Source organism: Zea mays, chromosome 5 (genome assembly GCF_902167145.1).
Source record: "Zea mays cultivar B73 chromosome 5, Zm-B73-REFERENCE-NAM-5.0, whole genome shotgun sequence".
NCBI lineage: Eukaryota > Viridiplantae > Streptophyta > Magnoliopsida > Poales > Poaceae > Zea > Zea mays.
Window position 1 is genome coordinate 112,257,104 of NC_050100.1, and position 19,644 is coordinate 112,276,747.

At 41.8% G+C, this 19,644-nt stretch overlaps 1 protein-coding gene and 1 long non-coding RNA gene across 2 annotated transcripts; both read right to left on the reverse strand.

Moving 5' to 3' along the window:
- Positions 1–407: 407 nt before the first annotated feature.
- Positions 408–1,868, reverse strand: LOC103626788 (uncharacterized). Its single transcript, XR_002261989.1, has 2 exons — positions 677–1,868; positions 408–591 (listed from the first exon to the last, which is right to left on the reverse strand). It is a non-coding gene; the product is annotated as an uncharacterized lncRNA (long non-coding RNA).
- Positions 1,869–11,388: 9,520 nt separating this feature from the next.
- Positions 11,389–12,717, reverse strand: LOC103626789 (uncharacterized). The gene is made up of 5 exons (XM_020537710.3): positions 12,572–12,717; positions 12,302–12,462; positions 12,050–12,211; positions 11,809–11,955; positions 11,389–11,676 (listed from the first exon to the last, which is right to left on the reverse strand). The coding sequence occupies exons 2-5, from the start codon at positions 12,346–12,348 to the stop codon at positions 11,628–11,630; spliced, it is 405 nt and encodes a 134-aa protein (XP_020393299.1). The 5' UTR covers positions 12,349–12,462; positions 12,572–12,717; the 3' UTR covers positions 11,389–11,627.
- Between the last annotated feature and the right edge of the window lie 6,927 nt (positions 12,718–19,644).

A 19,644-nucleotide genomic window follows, 5' to 3' on the forward strand; every position in this document is an offset into this window, starting at 1 on the left:
AAACTCTAGGAAGTTAGCTAAACTCTCAGAAGTTAAGCCATCCCGTTGGAAGTTTGGCTCTCGGAAATTTTTTATCGGAAGTTAGCTTAACTTCCTATAGCTCTCTAGGAAGTTAGCTAACTTCCTACAGCCAAAGAAGCCTCTCGGAAGTTAGAAGGTTCTCGAAAGTTAGTAGCTTCACGCCATCAGCCCCGTCAGCTGACTAACTTCCTACGACTAACTTCCTACGGCTGATTGTAGCCCCTAGGAAGTTAGCTGGCTAACTTCCTACGACTGACTGTAACTTCCTACGACCCAATTGGCCTCTAGGAAGTTAATTTGACCAGCATTACAAATGTTGTTTATTTTTATTTTACACCACATTCTACAACATAACAAATATATCAACAGCTATATAGCACAACATATTTTCACATAAAACATCTCACACATAATCACATAACAATATTTAAATCCATAGTCTCATCAATTACATCACAAAAGTATTATCCATAATCATAATAAGACATATAAGATATGGAGAACATGAGGGAGAAAACAAAACAATTGCTACTTTCAGCAGACCATGAGTTTGGATATGCTCCTAGAAACCTAGAAAATCAATAACACATGAGTTAGAAACTTAAATACTTACACTTACACCCACAGTATTGACCACATAGATGTTGAAACTTACCATGCAAGGAATGTCAAGAAGGACAGTGTGATGACAATAGGAACAAAAATGCTGGCTACCTGAAATGTTGTAACACCAGTAAGAAGGTGCATGCAATTATAGGTATTCATAATAGAGAAAAAGGTGTATGCAATTATGTCATGTGTACTCTGGTATATCCAAGATTTTTTAACAAAAAGATACTATGGCTGTAAGAAAGGTGTTATATAAGAATTTGAAAAAGGAAGAAAAAATCAACCAGGTCATGCCAGGTAATCAGGAACGCAAACAAATGTATAGAATTTGCAATAAAGGATTTAATTTTCTCTACAAGAAATGCTAAATAGAAAAGGTAGAGTGAACATTTTAACAATAATAGAAACATAGCGGATTTAAGTTGCCCAAATCAATGCTTTGCAGATTTAAGATTATAATATAGAGTTAAGAGATTATTTTTATAAGCTAAGGAATTGAGAAGTGTACTTACAAAATCAGCAAACATCTGAATAGGAGCCTTAGACATCTGGGCGGTTTCCACGAGAGAAATTATCTGGCTCAAAACTGTTCCAGATCCTACTTTTGTCGCTTGTACGAGCTTAACTGCTAATCATACTATTTGTATAAGTGACTTGTAAAAGTGTATACTCAAAAGGAGGGTTGATGCCTCTTTGTATAGGAGGGGAAAGAGTAAAATATGTTTGGTTATATGGGCTAACGTTTAGTATATGTCACATCGAACTAAAGAGTAAAAAGTATACACATATTTATAAAATTTATTTTTAGAAGTATTCTACCATATATACTAATAATAAATATAAATTAGTCATTTTGCACAATATACTCTTAAATATAACAATATATTTCATGAAAAATACAGCCCTGTCCCTGGTGAAAAATAAAAGGTGCAATAACCCTTGAGTTACCTGTAACACCCCCACTAATCCCACACAATGGATGTTACCAAATACCCCTCCCACTAAACTTATGCAACACAAGAAATGAAATAAAGACAGAAAATATTGCAAAATCCGGCAGCACCTCCCTTGAAAGAAGAATAACAAAGGGGGAACATAGAGTTCATACAGAATATAAAAGACAGATAATTCACGTAGTATAATCATAATGCAAAAGTAGTAAAGCACATTGATGACCAATTAAAAAAAATGAGTAACTCAGCCCACCCCAAAAAAATCAGCTCAACTACCATGAAAGGCTAGAACATAATAATTCCCTAGACTTGACCCTCCCTGATTAACAACATTATTAAGCAGTGGTTCCATTATTAAAGGTGTAGTGGCCGTGCTGCTACATCCCTTCTTTCCCCAAGCAGAAATCAGGTGCCTGCATCAGACAATGCAAGAGTGAGATGACACATCTCAGCAAGTAAACAGAGCAAACAACAATTGGACAATGTAAACCAACCGTGCTTAAACAACCACGTAGTTCAAAACTTCCTTCTTGAATAATAATTTGCAGCAAGTAAGCAAGTAACTGATTACTTAATGCCAAGATGAATCACAATGTAAAGATCCACACTATCCACATCCACATAACAGATTCCACACCTCTCCCATGAATGCACATGGCTACAGATGCAGTAATGACTTCTGCCTTCATATCTCTAAGGATATGAAGTTGCATCATACCCCTTCTCGGGCAACATATGATGCTCATTGTACCGGTACGGTCGGACCATAAGATCGCGACAAAACTTCAATGCAATGGATGATGAATGCATTATGCAAGTCAACAACATGAGTTCTTCCCAAACAAAATGTGCTAGACATATACTTCCACCCATTCCACATAATAAACCACATGGGTAACATGATCAAACCACAAACTCAACATATGTAATCAATAAAACATGAATATCTTCCAACGATGGTACTCAATTAGAAATACGAAACGAACACAAATAGCACAAACATAATCAAGTATAAGACTCTTCATTCGACAGACGGAATAACCATCACTGTTTTACTTGCCTTCACCGAAAGTTTGGGAAAATCCCTAAGTACGATCCATAATTCCACCACCTGTTTTTGACACACAACTTAGTGCACCAATTTCACATAATAAGCCTCATAAACGACGCCGCACCTACGCACAATCTCAAACCCCGCCACGGGTAACAATTCTCCCCGCACCCACCAAACTGCAGCGGTGCTGCTTAATAATTTTATAACTTTAAAATTATGACAGCAGTGGTGACAACCAAAAACTCCAGAGGCATTTACATCAAATTCCCCACAAGTTTTGTATACAATTTATAATAAAATTCCAACATCTAATTAGCCCAAAACAGTCCTCACGATAAACCCTGTAATCTGTTTTTTCTCTTTTGTACAGCGACATACCCGGATTCAAACAGTGATATTTTTAAAATATAATTCCAAATCAAGCGCATAAGTACTCATTGGAAATATAAGACAAAGCCCTACATGATTAACATACTGGTTATCACTAATTACCCACGAAAAATTCCCAGAAACTGCTAATACTACTGCTGTTCACCCACCTGAAAAATCTGTTTTTTTGGACAGCAACATATCCGTATTCAAACAATGATATCTCCTAAATTATAACTCTGAATCGAGCGCATAAGTACTATTTGGAAAGGTATGACAAAGCTCTACATGATTATCTCACTGATTCCCACTAATTAACCCACGAAAATTCCCAGAAATCCCTAGAACTACTGTTGTCCACCCACTCACAAAATTCCTGGACAGCACCTCTACCGATTCGCAAAGATAAACGCATAATCCAATTGATTGCAGCACAAAAACAACAAAAGTTAAACATGAATTCACCTTGGGTTCTTCCCTTCCTCCTTTCTTCTTCCTCCCTCCAAACTCCAATTGAGATCGCAGCCACACGACAGAGAACACGCGGGAGGGCTGCACCTTGGAGGGGGGAAGAGAAATGGGGGGGGGAGGCGGCGGCTAGGGTTTTGGGTGGTGAGGGCTGCAAAGGTTTGAGGAGAAAGAAGATGGAAGAGGGGGGAGGGGTGACATCCAAGAGGAAGGTGAGGGGAAGGGAGCGGCTGCAAAAATCCCAAGGGGAAAGGGGGGCGGCTAGGGTTAGGGGAGACTAATGGGCCAGATCAAGGTTCAATTTCCAACTCGCCCATGTGACAGCTCCCGATTCCGTCGCAAACAACTAACCAAATAAATTCTACTGTCTTACAGGTGAATATTTTCCACAAATTCCAAATTCCCAAAGCGCATCACTCGAATGAGGAAAAAGAACAAAAAAGAATAACATCCACTTCTCCTCTTTGCAAACCGGGTATCACACTCTACCTCTAAAAAGAATTCGTCCTCGAATTCTGACGCTTCTATCGGAACGACAAAAGGGAAAAAATTAATTAATCAACAACACTTACTCACAACAAAAAGTTCCGGATATTTCTGCCGCATCAGCTCCTCAAGTTCCCACGTAGCCTCGCGCTCAGACTGATTAGTCCATAAGACCTTGACATACTTAATTGATCTCTTCCTCAAAACACGCTCCGAGAATTCCAAGATACGCACCGGACGACACTCCAAGGTCAGATTCTGCTGCACCGCAATTGGTTCCATCTCAATCTGATGGTCCAGATCCCACAAGAACTTCCTCAGCATAGAGACATGAAATACTGGGTGTACCCCTGCCATGGAATCTAGCAATTGCAAGCGATAAGCCAAGCTGCACACCTGGGCCAAGATAGTGAACGGTCCAATATATCTCAGGCTAAGCTTTCCGGAGACACCGAACCGAACAACTCCTTTAGTGGGTGATACCCTGAGAAGGACTTGGTCACCCACTGCAAATTCCAAATCCCGCCTCCTCACATCAGCATAACTCTTCTGACGGCTCTGAGCGGCCAAAATATTCTGACGAATTTCCCAAACCTTTTCAGAAGTATGCTGTACCCAATCAGGACCAACTAGGGATCTCTCTCCCAAGGTCTCCCAGCAAAGAGGGGAGACACACCGCCTGCCATACAAAGCCTCAAATGGTGCCATCTTGATGCTAGCCTGGTAGCTGTTGTTATAAGCAAACTCTGCCAATGCAAGATGATCTTCCCAGCTACCCTTCCAAGACAGAACACAAGCGCACAACATATCTTCCAAGGTTTGGATCGTTCGCTCTGACTGACCATCAGTCTGAGGATGAAAAGCGACACTAAGAGAAAGCTTGGTGCCCAATGCACTATGAAGACTCTCCCAGAATTTGGATACAAATTTGGAGTCTCGATCAGAAACAATGGACTTAGGTACCCCGTGAAGCCTGATTACTTCCTTCATATACAAGGGGACCAAATCTGAAGCTGAATTTGTGGTCTTCTTGGGAATAAAATGCGCAGACTTAGTCAAGCGATCCACTACCACCCATATAGCATCTCTGCCCCGAGGAGAACGAGGTAAACCCACCACAAAATCCATGGTGATATGCTCCCATTTCCACTCCGGAATTTCCAATGGCTTCAGTAAACCTGCAGGCCGCTTATGCTCGGCCTTCACGCGCTGACATACTTCACATGTGGCCACATACTTAGAAACGTCAACCTTCATTCGCTTCCACCAGAAGTTTTGCTTCAGATCTCGGTACATCTTGGTTTCGCCAGGGTGAACGGTGTAAGGCGTTTTATGAGCTTCTCTCAATATATTCATCTTCTCCTCTGATTTCTGAGGCACACAAAGGCGACCCCTGAAATGAACCAAATCATTCTCATCGATGCAGAACTCCCAGGGTTTACCATCGCCAACCCTCTTTCGAGCTTCCTGCAATAAACGATCCTGCTACTGAGCCACACGCACTCTCTCCATGAGGGAAGATTGAATAAGCATACGAGTCTCCTCACTAGCGGTGCCGACATAGCACAAGGCGATCCCAAAACGGTCCAGATCAGCAATCAACTGCAAGGCCACTTTTGGAACCCTGGACCTGCTAAGGGCATCAGACACCACATTTGCCTTCCCCGGTTGATAATGAATAGACAAATCATAATCTTTAATCAATTCGAGCCACCGACGCTGCCTCAAATTCAGCTCCTTCTGAGTAAAAAATATACTTGAGACTTTTATGATCGGTGTAAATGTCACAAGCCTCGCCATAAAGATAATGCCTCCACGACTTTAGAGCAAAAACCATCGCGGCCAATTCAAGATCATGAGTTAGGTAATTCCCCTCATGCTTCCTCAACTGCCTTGAGCCATAAGCAATCACTCTACCTTCCGGCATCAACACACAACCAAGACCAATACGCGAAGCATCCGTATAAACTATGAAACGCTTACCTCTCTCAGGCAAAGCTAGGATAGGGGCGTCCACCAACTTGTTCTTTAATGTCTGATAACTGACCTCGCAATCGCTGAACCAGATGAAGAGAACACCCTTCTCCAAGAGTATAGTCAAGGGCTTAGTAATGCTGGAAAAATTTGGTACGAAACACCGATAATATCCAGCGAGCCCCAAGAAACTTCGAATTTCAGAGACACTAGAGGGTCTCTTCCACTCCACCACAGCCGCAACATTCTTGGGATCAACCGCAATGCCTTGCTGATTAATCACATGCCCCAGGAAAGCGACTTCGGACAGCCAAAATGCACACTTCTTCAACTTGCCATAGAACTGATTCTCCCTTAGGGCACCCAGAACGAGACGGAGATGCTGCTCATGCTCAGCCTCGATCATAGAATAAATCAGAATGTCATCCAGGAACACGACCACAAAGTCGTCCAAGAACTCATGCAACATCCTATTCATTGCTTCCATAAAAGCAGTAGGGGCATTAGTTAAGCGAAAAGACATGACTATGAACTCATAATGCCAATACCTGGTGCAAAAAGCGGTCTTCTCAATATCCTCCTCACGAATCCTCAGTTGATGATAACCAGAGTTCAAATCAATTTTGGAGAACACCTGGGCACCCCTCAACTATTCAAAGAGAACCTCAATACGGGGGAGTGGATATTTATTCTTGATAGTCACTTGATTCAAAGCGTGATAATCCACACATAGCCGCTTGCTTTTATCCTTCTTCTCAACAAACAATACTAGGGAAGCCCATGGAGACCTGCTAGGCCTAATGAAACCCTTAGCCAGCAAATCATCCAATTGCCGCTTCAATTCAACCTGCTCCTTTGGGGCCATTCGATACAGAGCCTTATGAATGGGCTACGTACCCGGAATCAGCTTAATCTCAAAAGCTGCATCACGCTCCAGAGGAATGCCTAAAAGCTCTTCCGGAAACACGTCAGCAAAGTAACACACCACCCGGATGTCCTGCACCCGCAAGGCAGCCTCACCCTCCACCACCATGGAGAAAAAGATTCCCGACTTCCTGGACCGGCGATCCGAAAGCAATTGCGCAAGGATAACGTGAACTTAGGGGAACTTCCCAAGAATACCACCTCCCTACCTAATGGCGCCTGCAATAACACTGTCTTCCAAAAACAGGATATAACTGCGCAATACGGGGATAACCAATCCATACCCAAGATAACATCCAATGCCCCCAAGGAAATCACAACCAGATTGGCCGAAAAGGCCTCATCAGCAAGAATGACGGAACACTCCTGACAAACTGAACAGCTACTAATGGAGCCATTAGCAGAACTAACAAAAAGTGGGTGATCCAACCTCGGCACCGAAAGACCAGCCCGCGACACAAAATCCTCCGAAACAAACGAATAGCTAGCGCCAGAGTTAAAAAGAGCATGGGCCACAAACGAATCAACTGAAATCGTACCTGTCACCACGTCTCCTTGCTCTCTGTCGTCCCAGCGGGTAGCACAAAAGCCCCGGAAATACCTGCAGAAGAGGAAGCTCCCGGAGTGAAATTAACAGAAGAACCCCACTGAGCCGCCGGGTGAGGCAGACGCGGAGCTCCAAACTAAGACGACATAGGAGTAGTCGGTGCAGGAGTAGGCGTAGCCAGATACTGAGGAAAACCATGCATCGGCATGAACTGAGAAGTCCTAGGCACATAAAACTGCTGCGGAGGAAGTGGAACTAAAAACTGCTGCTCAGCACTTGACATCATGTTGATAGTGCCCTAAGAAGAGGAGGAAGTTACCGGCTCCCATGTGAGCTTCCCAATAGGATTCCTCCTACACACCACATCCTTGTGGTCTTGACTGCAGATAGAACACCTGCCACTCCACTAGCACTCTGCACGGCGATGCGCATCACCACAACAGAAACACACCAGCCCCAGCCCGGGCTTAGGAACAGCCCGAAACCTCTGAGTACTTCCTCCCGAAGTACCCGAGTCAGAAGATTTGCCACGGTAAGGATGGTGGCGCTGATGCTGAGACTTGCCCCTCTTGTGGGCTGGACCTCTAGTGTTGCCCCTCCTCGCATCCTGGCCATGAGGCTGATCAACACCCGAAGACTTCTGCGACTCCATGGTATACTGATGCTGCATCTCCACACCCAGTGCCTGCTCCACTGTAGTACGGAAGTCCACCAACGGAAAGGCTCCCAAGGCATGCCTGATAGAAGGTTTCAGGCCCTGACGGAACTGGTCGCCTTCTCCATCTCATTAAAAGCCACATGAGGGACAAAGCAGACCATCTTGTTGAAGTCCACTTCATACTCTGTGACAGACTTCTTCTCTTGCTTGAAAGACTGCAAATCAATCTTCATTTTCTCCAGAAAGGTGACCGGGTAGAACCTCCTTTCAAACTGCCTAATGAAGACATCCCAAGTCAGGACTCCTGGTGAGGAGGAGTGTGCTGCCTGCACGCCTCTCCACCAAATTTGAGCCTCTCCCTTCAGCAGTTGTGTGCCAAAGCGAACACGATCACCATACACAATCTCAAAGACATTCATCTTATCCTCCACGTAAGTTAGCCAATCTACCGCCTCGACCGGAGTACCACTACCATCAAAAGCATCCAGCTTCATGCCCATCCACTCAATCAGAGAAAGACCACTAACTAGAAGAGGCACCTCAGCCTCGCCACCTGGAGCAGCACCCGCAGGGACAGCGCCCCCGGGCACTCCTCCTCCACCAGCACCCTGAGCAGCACCCGCAGGGGCAACAGGAATAGCTTGCCTCAGAATGGCCAACTCCTGCTGCATGGCCTGCATCGTGGCTAACATTGCCGCCGGACTCATCGAGTCCCCACTGGGAACTTGCGGACTACCTCGAGCCCTACGAGGCGGCATAGCTGCTGCCACAGGGGTGAGAATAATAAGTAAATAAGATTGGCATAGCATCACTTCAGATAATGACAAACTAGCACAGACAATAACATAACATATCAATAGTAAAGTAGAAAACCCATCCTACATGTGCAGTGTGTCAATTTATTGTTATTCCACTTGCTAGGACCTACAGCCTATTCCTCTGATACCAACTATAACACCCCCGCTGATTCCACACATTGGATGTTACCAAATACCCTTCCCACTAAACTTATGCAACACAAGAAATGAAATAAAGAGAGAAAATATTGCAAAATCCGGCAGCACCTCCCTTGAAAGAAACATAACAAGGGGGGGACATAGAGTTCATACAGGATATAAAAGACAGATAATTCACGTAGTATAATCAAAATGCAAAAGTAGTAAAACACATTCATGACTAATTAAAAAAAATGGGTAACTCAGCCCACCCCAAAAAAAAATCAGCTCAACTACCATGAAAGGCTAGAACATAATAATTCCCTAGACTTGACCCTCCCTGATTAACAACATTATTAAGCAGTGGTTCCTTTATTAAAGGTGTAGTGGTCGTGCTGCTACATCCCTTCTTTCCCAAAGCAGAAATCAGGTGCCTGCATCAGACAATGCAAGAGTGAGATGACACATCTCAGCAAGTAAACAGAGCAAACAACAATTGGACAATGTAAACCAACCGTGCTTAAACAACCACGTAGTTCAAAACTTCCTTCTTGAATAATAATTTGCAGCAAGTAAGCAAGTAACTGATTACTTAATGCCAAGATGAATCACAATGTAAAGATCCACACTATTCACATCCACATAATAGATTCCACACCTCTCCCATGAATGCACATGGCTATAGATGCAGTAATGACTTCTGCCTTCATATCTCTAAGGATATGAAGCTGCATCATACCCCTTCTCGGACAACATATGATGCTCATTGTACCGGTACGGTCGGACCATAAGATCGCGACAAAACTTCAATGCAATGGATGACGAATGCATTATGCAAGTCAACAACATGAGTTCTTCCCAAACAAAATGTGCTAGACATATACTTCCACCGATTCCACATAATAAACCATATGGGTAACATGATCAAACCACAAACTCAACATATGTAATCAATAAAACATGAATATCTTCCAACGATGGTACTCAATTAGAAATATGAATACGAACACAAATAGCACAAACATAATCAAGTATAAGACTCTTCATTCGACAGACGGAATAACCATCACTGTTTTACTTGCCTTTACCGGAAGTTTGGGCAAATCCCTAAATACGATCTGAAAGTCCACCACCTGTTTTTGACACACAACTTAGTGCACCAATTTCACATAATAAGCCTCATAAACGACACCGCACCTACGCACAATCTCAAACCCCACCACGGGTAACATTTCTCCCCGCACCCACCAAACTGCAGCGACGCTGCTTAATAATTTCATAATTTTAAAATTATGACAGCAGTGGTGACAACCAAAAACTCTAGAGGCATCTACATCAAATTTCCCACAAGTTTTGTATACAATTTATAATAAAATTCCAACATCTAATTAGCCCAAAACAGTCCTCAAGATAAACCCTGTAATCTGTTTTTTTTTCTCATTTGGACAGCGACATACCCGGATTCAAACAGCGATATCATTTAAAATATAATTCCAAATCAAGCGCATAAGTACTCATTGGAAATATAAGACAAAGCCCTACATGATTATCATACTGGTTATCACTAATTACCCATGAAAAATTCCCAGAAACTGCTAATACTACTGCTGTTCACCCACCTGAAAAATCTGTTTTTTTGGACAGCAACATATCCGGATTCAAACAATGATATCTCCTAAATTATAACTCCGAATCGAGCGCATAAGTACTCGTTGGAAAGGTATGACAAAGCTCTACATGATTATCCCACTGATTCCCACTAATTAACCCACGAAAATTCCCAGAAATCCCTAGAACTACTGCTGTCCACCCACTCACAAAATTCCTGGACAGCACCTCTACTGATTCGCAAAGATAAACGCATAATCCAATTGATTGCAGCACAAAAACAATAAAAGTTAAACATGAATTCACCTTGGGTTCTTCCCTTCCTCCTTCCTTCTTCCTCCCTCCAAACTCCAATTTATCGCAGCCACACGACGGAGAACACGCGGGAGGGCTGCACCTTGGAGGGGCGGAAGAGAAATGGGGAGGGGGGCGGCTAGGGTTTTGGGTGGTGAGGGCTGCAAAGGTTTGAGGAGAAAGAAGATGGAAGAGAGGGGGAGGGGTGACGCCCAAGAGGAAGGGGAGGGGAAGGGGGCAGCTGCAAAAATCCTAAGGGGAAAGGGGGGCGGCTAGGGTTAGGGGAGACTAATGGGCCGGATCAAGGTTCAAGGTCCAACTCGCCCATGTGATAGCTCCCGACCCCGTCGCAAACAACCAACCAAAGAAATTCTACTGTCTTACAGTTGAATATTTTCCACAAATTCCAAATTCCCAAAGCACATCACCCGAATGAGGAAAAAGAACAAAAAGAATAACCTCCACTTCTCCTCTTTGCAAACCGGGTATCACATTACCCAAGGTTAAGGAAAGACTCATTTTGAAACAATTTGGCAGCCCAAGAATAACCTCCACTGTAAAGGAAGGTCAAGGACATTTATGCGTTTTACCAACTATTCTTTTTACTTATATATTCCACATCAAATCTAGGAATAGAACATGAAACCAATCTTTCAAAAAAGAATTGCTTGCAAAATACCATGCAACCCATTTCAACATGGAATCAACAAAAGATATAGCTTACCTCTTAGATAACCTCATAGTGATGGCGAGTTTTGGAATCCATATCGTTGTACCTGCAAGAATACAACAATAAGAAGTGGTTGGCCATTTAGGAAAAAGGAACAAAACTTGACATTACGCTGCTATGCACGCATAAACATGGAGGTGGAATGGAGTAAAAACATGCAGTTTGCTAAGGACCCAACCTTTTCCAGAACTCGTCGTATGTAGACACAAGGAACCTTCTCGTACCGGACATACGCTCTTGATAGCAAAAGACATTGGTATGTGTGTATGCCTTAGAGAACCTGATCTCCTCGTCTTGCCTAGGAAATGTAGCCCAAATAACATCCCTGACGACAACCAGCAAGTCAGACTAAAACAGGCGTTATGGAGTAGTATCAAACAAAGCAACACAATGTGGCGCGCGTGGACTAGATGCCACACCTGGGGTTGAAGTCGGTTTGCTTCTTCAGATCAATGCGGATCACGTGAAGCAGCCTCAGGAAGCTCCGCGGCTTTTTAACTTGGGCACCCTGAGGGGAGTCGTAGAACACGACTGGGGACATGTGCTTGCGGCTTGTAGAATTGGTCGACGACGGTGCCGCGCTAGCAAACGAGGGGATTGGCCGGAACGATCCTCAACTTTTGTTTTGGTCTAGAAATTAGTAGGAAAAAAGGAAAATGTCTCGGCCTCACCTTGTTCGTTGCGGCATCCGGTGTGGAAGCACAAGACGTCGCAGCATCTAGCGTGGTGGAAACCTCGGAGGAGCTTTGGCCATCGCTACCGGCAGTCTCCGACACGGGCGAGTCCCATGACTTCTTGGCCTGCAGGAGCGGCCTCTCCCTAAAGGCCGACTCTGGCACCACGGAAAACACGGAGCGAATTGTCGACGGTGAGACAGATTGCAATGTGGATGGGGAAATGGAAAGAGTAATTGGGGAAGAGGGAGGGAGCAGCGTAAGTACTGGGAGGGGAGACGCCACATTTGAAGCAAGCGAAGAGGCGGTTGACGTCGTCTTTGGGGTCGTACGCCGTCATCGCTTTCCTTGGATCGCCTGCCACCAACGTTGACAGGATGTGGTTCGCTCGGTTTTGGCAGGTTATATGGGCACGGCGGGCAGGGCCGGGGGCAGGAGCTCCGGCAAGCGCGGTCGAGGGAACGCGCGCCGGCGGGCACGGTGGTTGGGGCCGGGGGCGGGCGCGGCAGCCAGGGGCGGGCGAGGCCGGGGGCTAGAGCTCCGACGAACGGGCCTCGGGCACACTCTACAGTAGGTGGAAGAAATGGGAGAGAAAGGAAAGTGAGAGAAGATCTCGGGCACGCTCTACGATAGGTGGAAGAAACAGGAGAGAAAGGAAAGTGGGAAAAGATAAGGTTGATTCGTGGGTTAAGGTAAAAATATAACTTTCTAAAGTAAAGCCGTAGGAAGTTACGTAACTTCCTAGAGCAGGTCGTAGAAAGTTAGCTTTTCGTTTGACTGGTCAAAAGCTGAAAGCTAACTTCCTAGAGGCGGTCGTAGGAAGTTAGCTTTTCGTTTGACTGGTCAAAAGATGAAAGCTAACTTCCTAGAGGAGGTCGTAGAAAGTTAGCTGCACATGCTAACTTCCTAGAGCCCACCGTAGGAAGTTAGCTTTTCGTTTGACTGGTCAAAAGTTGGAAGCTAACTTCCTAGAGACGGCCGTAGGAAGTTAGGTAGTGTTTGGATGGATGGATAAGGAAGGATGAAGAGGGATGGGGTGGGTTCATTCTAATTTGACCCATGTTTGGTTTGGAGGTCCAGAGTTAGGGTTAAGAAATATTCTTTAAAAATAGTGGATGAGGCCATCCCTCAAAAATAAGGGACGGGGTCAACCCAGGGTTGATCCTGTCCCATCCCTCGTTGACACCGAACCAAACACATCATTAGCGGCTCATTTGACTGCGCCCTCGGATCAGCAACTGAAAGCTAACATCCTAGAGGAGGCCGTAGAAAGTTAGCTTCCCATGCTAACTTCCTAGAGTCGGACGTTGGAAGTTAGCAGCTCGCTTGACCGCACACATGGGTCAGCATGTGAAAGTTAACTTCCTACAGCTTTTATAAAATACCGTAGGAAGTTATGTTTATTTCCTAGAGCTACCAGTTTCCTCTCAGAAGTTATTTATTTCCTACGGTTTGTTATAAAAGTTGTAGGAAGTTGAAATACCGTAGGAAGTTATGTTTTTCCTACGGTTATTTCCTACGGTTTGTTATTAATTCTACTCCACATGGTCTCCACCATAATCATCATTTTTCAACTTAGTGCTTTGACAGACTTGAGACTTCCTTACACAACGCATGATGATTTTCATTGATGCCCATCAGTCTTCATCATGACTTGGATTGATTCAATTTAGCATGCCAAAGAAAAACTGATCCTCTTCAAAAAATCAACAGAAACTCATTCTTTTCAAAGAACTACACAAATTCACTAAAATAAAATGTTAGTCTTTAAGGACACATGATATAGAATGAGCTCCCCCTAAATGTATGCATCAAGTACTCGAATTACTTGTAACATGCACTTGATTTAATTAAGATTCTTAGAGGAGTTTAGCATATACCTTGGTCAACGCATAATATATTTGAAACAATTGAACTTATGCTAGAGAACACATATTCTTCCACAATAGAACTAATCCATGGGTGGCATGTAGTAAATATTTAATCATTTTCTTGGAACCACTCATCCTCATTTGATGTTCTCCTTTCTTCAAGGTGTGAGAATACACAACATGAACTTGAAGGAAATCATTAGTCTCACAAGATATGGGCTAAACTCTCCCTCAATTTGTACATACAAGAGTACACAAAGTACACTCATGCACATCAACAATACGAGGTTAAAGGAGATGTTTGCACTATATCTTGGTTTAACATAACATGCTTTATATAGATGATGAAAATTATATCAGTTTAAGGTCTAAGAACGAAAAGTATATCAATTGAAGTCCTGAAAGGTAAAGCATGCTAATATGAACCTCAAACCTCATAATAAAGGATATTATATGATTATGTCACTACTTCATTATTTGGTTTACAGGATAGTTCAACTCCCTTCTTGATTCACTATGATCTCTTTTATTTTTGTGATTTCATCCAACCAAGTGATCTTGAACTTCATTCATCTTTGCTTGATTCGATCATACTTGATATGAGACCAATTGATACTCAATGATTGAAAGAACCTAGACTCTTATATTTGTAGATTTTCAATCCATCTTGAATGCACTTGGAAGGACCTTGTTGAAACACTTAGAAAAGAGAGCATTAAAAACACAAGGGAGGGTTTCACAAATGATGATCCTTATATGTGGATGGCAAATGAATCATCATTCTTGAAACCCAAAAGGATATATTAAATTACTTTAAATTAGTGCACACATATAGTTGATGTCAAAGTTATATGCACTATTGAACATTTTATATTGCAAGGAAATTAACCTATACTATGGTACATCCCACTAAGGATAGAATACTAAAACAACTGAATGAGAGTAAGTTTTCATACCTTGGTGTATTATCAACTTCATCATACTTTAGTTGAATAGTATCCTTTAAGCTTGTGATTTACCAAATTTAAAACAAGCACTAGTTTTTTTTATTTAGCAAACCTTTATATGAGGAAGGCAAGCGAGTTGCTAAAACAGAGAAACCTCATAATATGGACTAAATTTACCTTAAACCCTCATGCACAATATATTTTGAATGACATGGATAATATGCATAGTATTCAATTAAGTCTAAAGGGCTCACTAAATCCATATTATGGTGAGTGTCTAATATGGAAGAATCAAATCCATTATAATTAGAGAGAGATAATACATCACATAGTTTTGAATTATTGATCATATGATAAGATCCATTTTTCTTCCAATTGGACCTTTATTTCATAATCAACAATTGATGTATACCCTCAAGTGCTCCCTCTTCCTTAGTGGCTACACAAGTCATAAAGGAGGTAAGAATTGAAAATAATATGCACTTGAGATTCAATTGTTACCACCCTTGCTACTAACTCCAAATATGATTTATACATCCATTATCCAGCACCCAGCTTGATCCATTTAAGAAGTGATCCTGTAAAACAAGTTTAAGCTTCATATTTTGGTACGCAATTTGAATTGGGTCCGTTGAGATTAGTAGTAAGTGCCTTGGGTACCCACACATTCCTTATTGTGGCCTTTCTCTTTGTGTAGGCACCCCCATATACTTGACAACCATCCTACATGGTTTCAAGTCAATATTTAATCACGCGGATAAAAGCTATAGGAGCCTTTTCTCCTTTTGTTATATGATTTTCTTTCAAATTGCTCTTCAAGCAACCAATCTTGATCCTGTTATGAGCTTGGATGGGTTGCTGCCAAGTGCCCTTCTTTCATGATTGTTTCTTAGGGCCTTATACTTGGCATTACCTTTTCGTGATACATCATTGTTTGAAGGTCGTCTTCTTGACGATGTACCTAGCTTGACCTTGGGTGCACCTAGCTTATCAAGGTTAGTCGCACAAGCATTCATATCATATCTTGACAAATGAGGACAAGTTATGCATGGAATTTACAACTTAGTGATCCAATTCAGTGTGAAGCATATGGATACCGATATAAGTAGATTTCTAAGATATTAATTTGCAGGTTTCCAAAATTTAGAGTATGGATCACTAATTTCACTTTTTACAGTTTTAAAAAACATATCCATGTTAGTGTATACTCATACGATGAATATTAACTGAAAGAAAGGATTCATATGCACTTTTAGTTTTAATGGTAAGAGAATTTTAAACTGCATCAAGAGTAGCTATTTAGAAAACGAAGGTTACAATCCATATGAATGAGATGCAAATTTACCATTATGGATTGTCTTAGTATAGCTTACTCAAGGGAAACTTATTCTCTACGACACAAGATATATTTAATGTGCTCCTACTAGATATGTGCATCAAGTATTTTAATGACTTGCCAAATGCACTTTAAATTCAGTTAAGATTCCCAAGAGGAGTACATTACATATATTGGTCAAGGCATGACAAATTTGTAATGAATCAACTTATGCCTAAGAATGCTTACCACCATATAGAACGTACCATTTGTTATATCAATTGAAAGGTCTTACTATATTCTTCTTTTCTTCATTTGTGGAGACTTCCTTCTTTAGCTTGTCATCTCTTTTTCTTTTAAAACTAGTCGAAAAGCATTTTGAAAAGAGGTATCAGTAGTACAAGGAAGTATTTAATGAATGATGATATTTATATATGAATGGCACGATGGTCACTAAAATAAGGAAACCTCATGATATGAACTAAATTACCCTTACAAGCATCATGCATAACATCAATTGAAATAAGATGAAACTAGCATGATTATTTAATTAAGTTTAGAGGGAAATTTTAATTCATAGCATGGTGAGTGATTAATGTAGAAGACTCAAAACCAATTTAAACAAGAAGGAATACATCACATTGTATTGGATTGATCTTCTTTGAATGTTAAATGACATGTTCCATTTGAGAAACACATTCTCATGTTGTGAGACTACATAAACACTTAGATAGAAACATTAGTATCATAACTCTAGTCATATAGAGAATTCCCCTTTTGGTAAGTGCTTTAAGAATTTGAATTTCTTACTTAGCACTCTATTCATTTAAGAGCATGGGATAATCCTCTTTATGTCTAGGTCAAGGCAATAATACGATAATTAATTTGAAATATGCCACAAGATACATACAACCAATTTAAATCATGTAGATTGTCACAATATAAAAATATAAACTTGCAATCTACCATATAATTGGAACTTTTCAAAGGCAAGGTAAAATCTTTTAAGTTCATTCTCAAGTGCTTCATTTTTCGTATGTGGCTAGAAAAGACACAAAGGAATATACTAATTAAAAGCAATGTGCACTTAAGAATTAATTATTACCATCCTTTGGATATCCCTTAGTTGTTGGCCTTTTGCGTGATTCCCACAAAGGTTAATCCTTATTCCCTACAACACAAGTTCTTATTGTCACACCCGGTTCTGGGGGCAAAACCGAATGCATAGCATATGTGGGCCAGGATCCATTTCCCACACATATGTTGACGTCACAAGTGTAATATATCAAAAGACAATGCAATAATGGCATAAATAGAGTAGAGTACTTAATTACATCATCTGAATCATTGTATCTTTAACAAGTATCAACATCAAAGTAGGGCGGAATTAAATATGGGCACTCTTCCACACGAAGGTGACTGGCGCATCGTTATCAGCGAAGTCTCCAGCATCACCCTCTGATCAAAATATTAGCAAGGGTGAGCTCACTTATGGTCGGGGCTCAGCAAGTGGGGGAAAGTTAATGCAAGTTAACAAGATAGGCTATGGATAAGCAGTAGCATTATAGTTGGTCAATATTTTATTAGCAGCACCTGTCTTACAAAAAAGTGTGTATCCCAAGTATCACAATTAAACAAAGGTATAAGAGTATATCTAAAGAACTTAAGTGAAACCACTTAGGCAAACCATTGGTAGATCATTAGATCTCTATTTATTGTCCATATTTAAGTTCAATTATCATGTGAGGGTCCAGGTTGCTCTTAACCGTGAGCACGACTGACATATTAGTTTTACACTCTACAGAGGTGGTACAACTTTACCCACAAGCCATATATCCCATCTAGCCTGGGATCCATTATGAGGCTTTCACAAAATATCATTAGTACAAAGCCACCCGCTATGGTTTCCACGTCAGTATTGATGGCCCTCTAGGTGAGGTAACTTAGCCAAGACTACCACCCCATGTTAACATGAGCTGCCACCAAACCACTGCCGCCCCCTCTTCCCATCTTTCAGGTAGGGTTGCTAAGCACTAAGTCTATAGAGCTAATTACCAAAGCCAGAGCCATGATAACACTCGTGGTTGCACTGTTATCCTGGGTGGTCACTCCATGTTCCATTTAACACAAAATGTTCTTGTTTAACCATCGGGTTAACAACATAAATAAACTTCATTTCCAGAACATAATATCATTAAAAGAGTGACATCATATTCATCAAGTTGAGCAATAGCAAAAATTGCTAAGTATAGCATTTATCCTAGGGTAATTCAAGGAATAGGGTTGGTAATTCTAGGAAATCCTTATTTAGGAAAATCCCATCAAATTATGCAATATATCCAAAAAGTAAACATTGTTATATGCATTACTTGGGTACAAATAGAATATGTAGAGGGAGAATCCACTTGCCTTGCTCGAAAGTGTTCTGTGGTTGTCCTCGAACGAGTTTGGTTCGTCTACTTCATAGTCAACTTCTAGCATCGATGTGCGTATCATACATACAAAAAGAATACATATGCCAAATAAATAAACATACACCATTACATGGGTAATTGAAAGTCGCCTAGAGGGGGTGAATAGGGCGAAACTGAAATTCTCAAAAATAATCACAACTACAAGCCGGGTTAGCGTTAGAAATATAATCGAGTCCGCGAGAGAGGGTGCAAAACAAATCGCAAGCGAATAAGGAGTGAGACACGTGGATTTGTTTTACCGAGGTTCGGTTCTCGCAAACCTACTCCCCGTTGAGGTGGTCACAAAGACCGGGTCTCTTTCAACCCTTTCCCTCTCTCAAACGGTCCCTCGGACCGAGTGAGCTTTCTCTTCTCAAATGCTTGGAACACAAAGTTCCCACAAGGACCACCACAAGATTGGTGTCTCTTGCCTCAATTACAAGTGAGTTTGATCGCAATGAAGAAACAAAGAAAGAAGAAAGCAATCCAAGCGCAAGAGCTCGAAAGAACACAAGCAAATCTCTCTCACTAATCACTAGGGCGTTGTGTGGAGTTTGGAGAGGATTTGATCACTTGGGTGTGTCTAGAATTGAATGCTAGAGCTCTTGTAAATAGTTGAAGTAGGAAAACTTGGATGACTTGAATGTGGGGTGGTTGGGGGGTATTTATAGCCCCAACCACCAAACAAGCCGTTTGATGGTGGCTGATTGTCGTATGGTGCACCGGACAGTCCGGTGCACACCGGACATGTCCG

Coding starts and splice junctions, on each gene's coding strand:
- LOC103626789 (XM_020537710.3), bottom strand. CDS start 12,348: ATGCTGCGACGTCTTGTGCTTCCACACCGGATGCCGCAACGAACAAG. Junction 11,956..12,049: donor CAAACCGACTTCAACCCCAG/GTGTGGCATCTA, acceptor GGTTGTCGTCAG/GGATGTTATTTGGGCTACAT. Junction 11,677..11,808: donor TACGACGAGTTCTGGAAAAG/GTTGGGTCCTTA, acceptor GTATTCTTGCAG/GTACAACGATATGGATTCCA.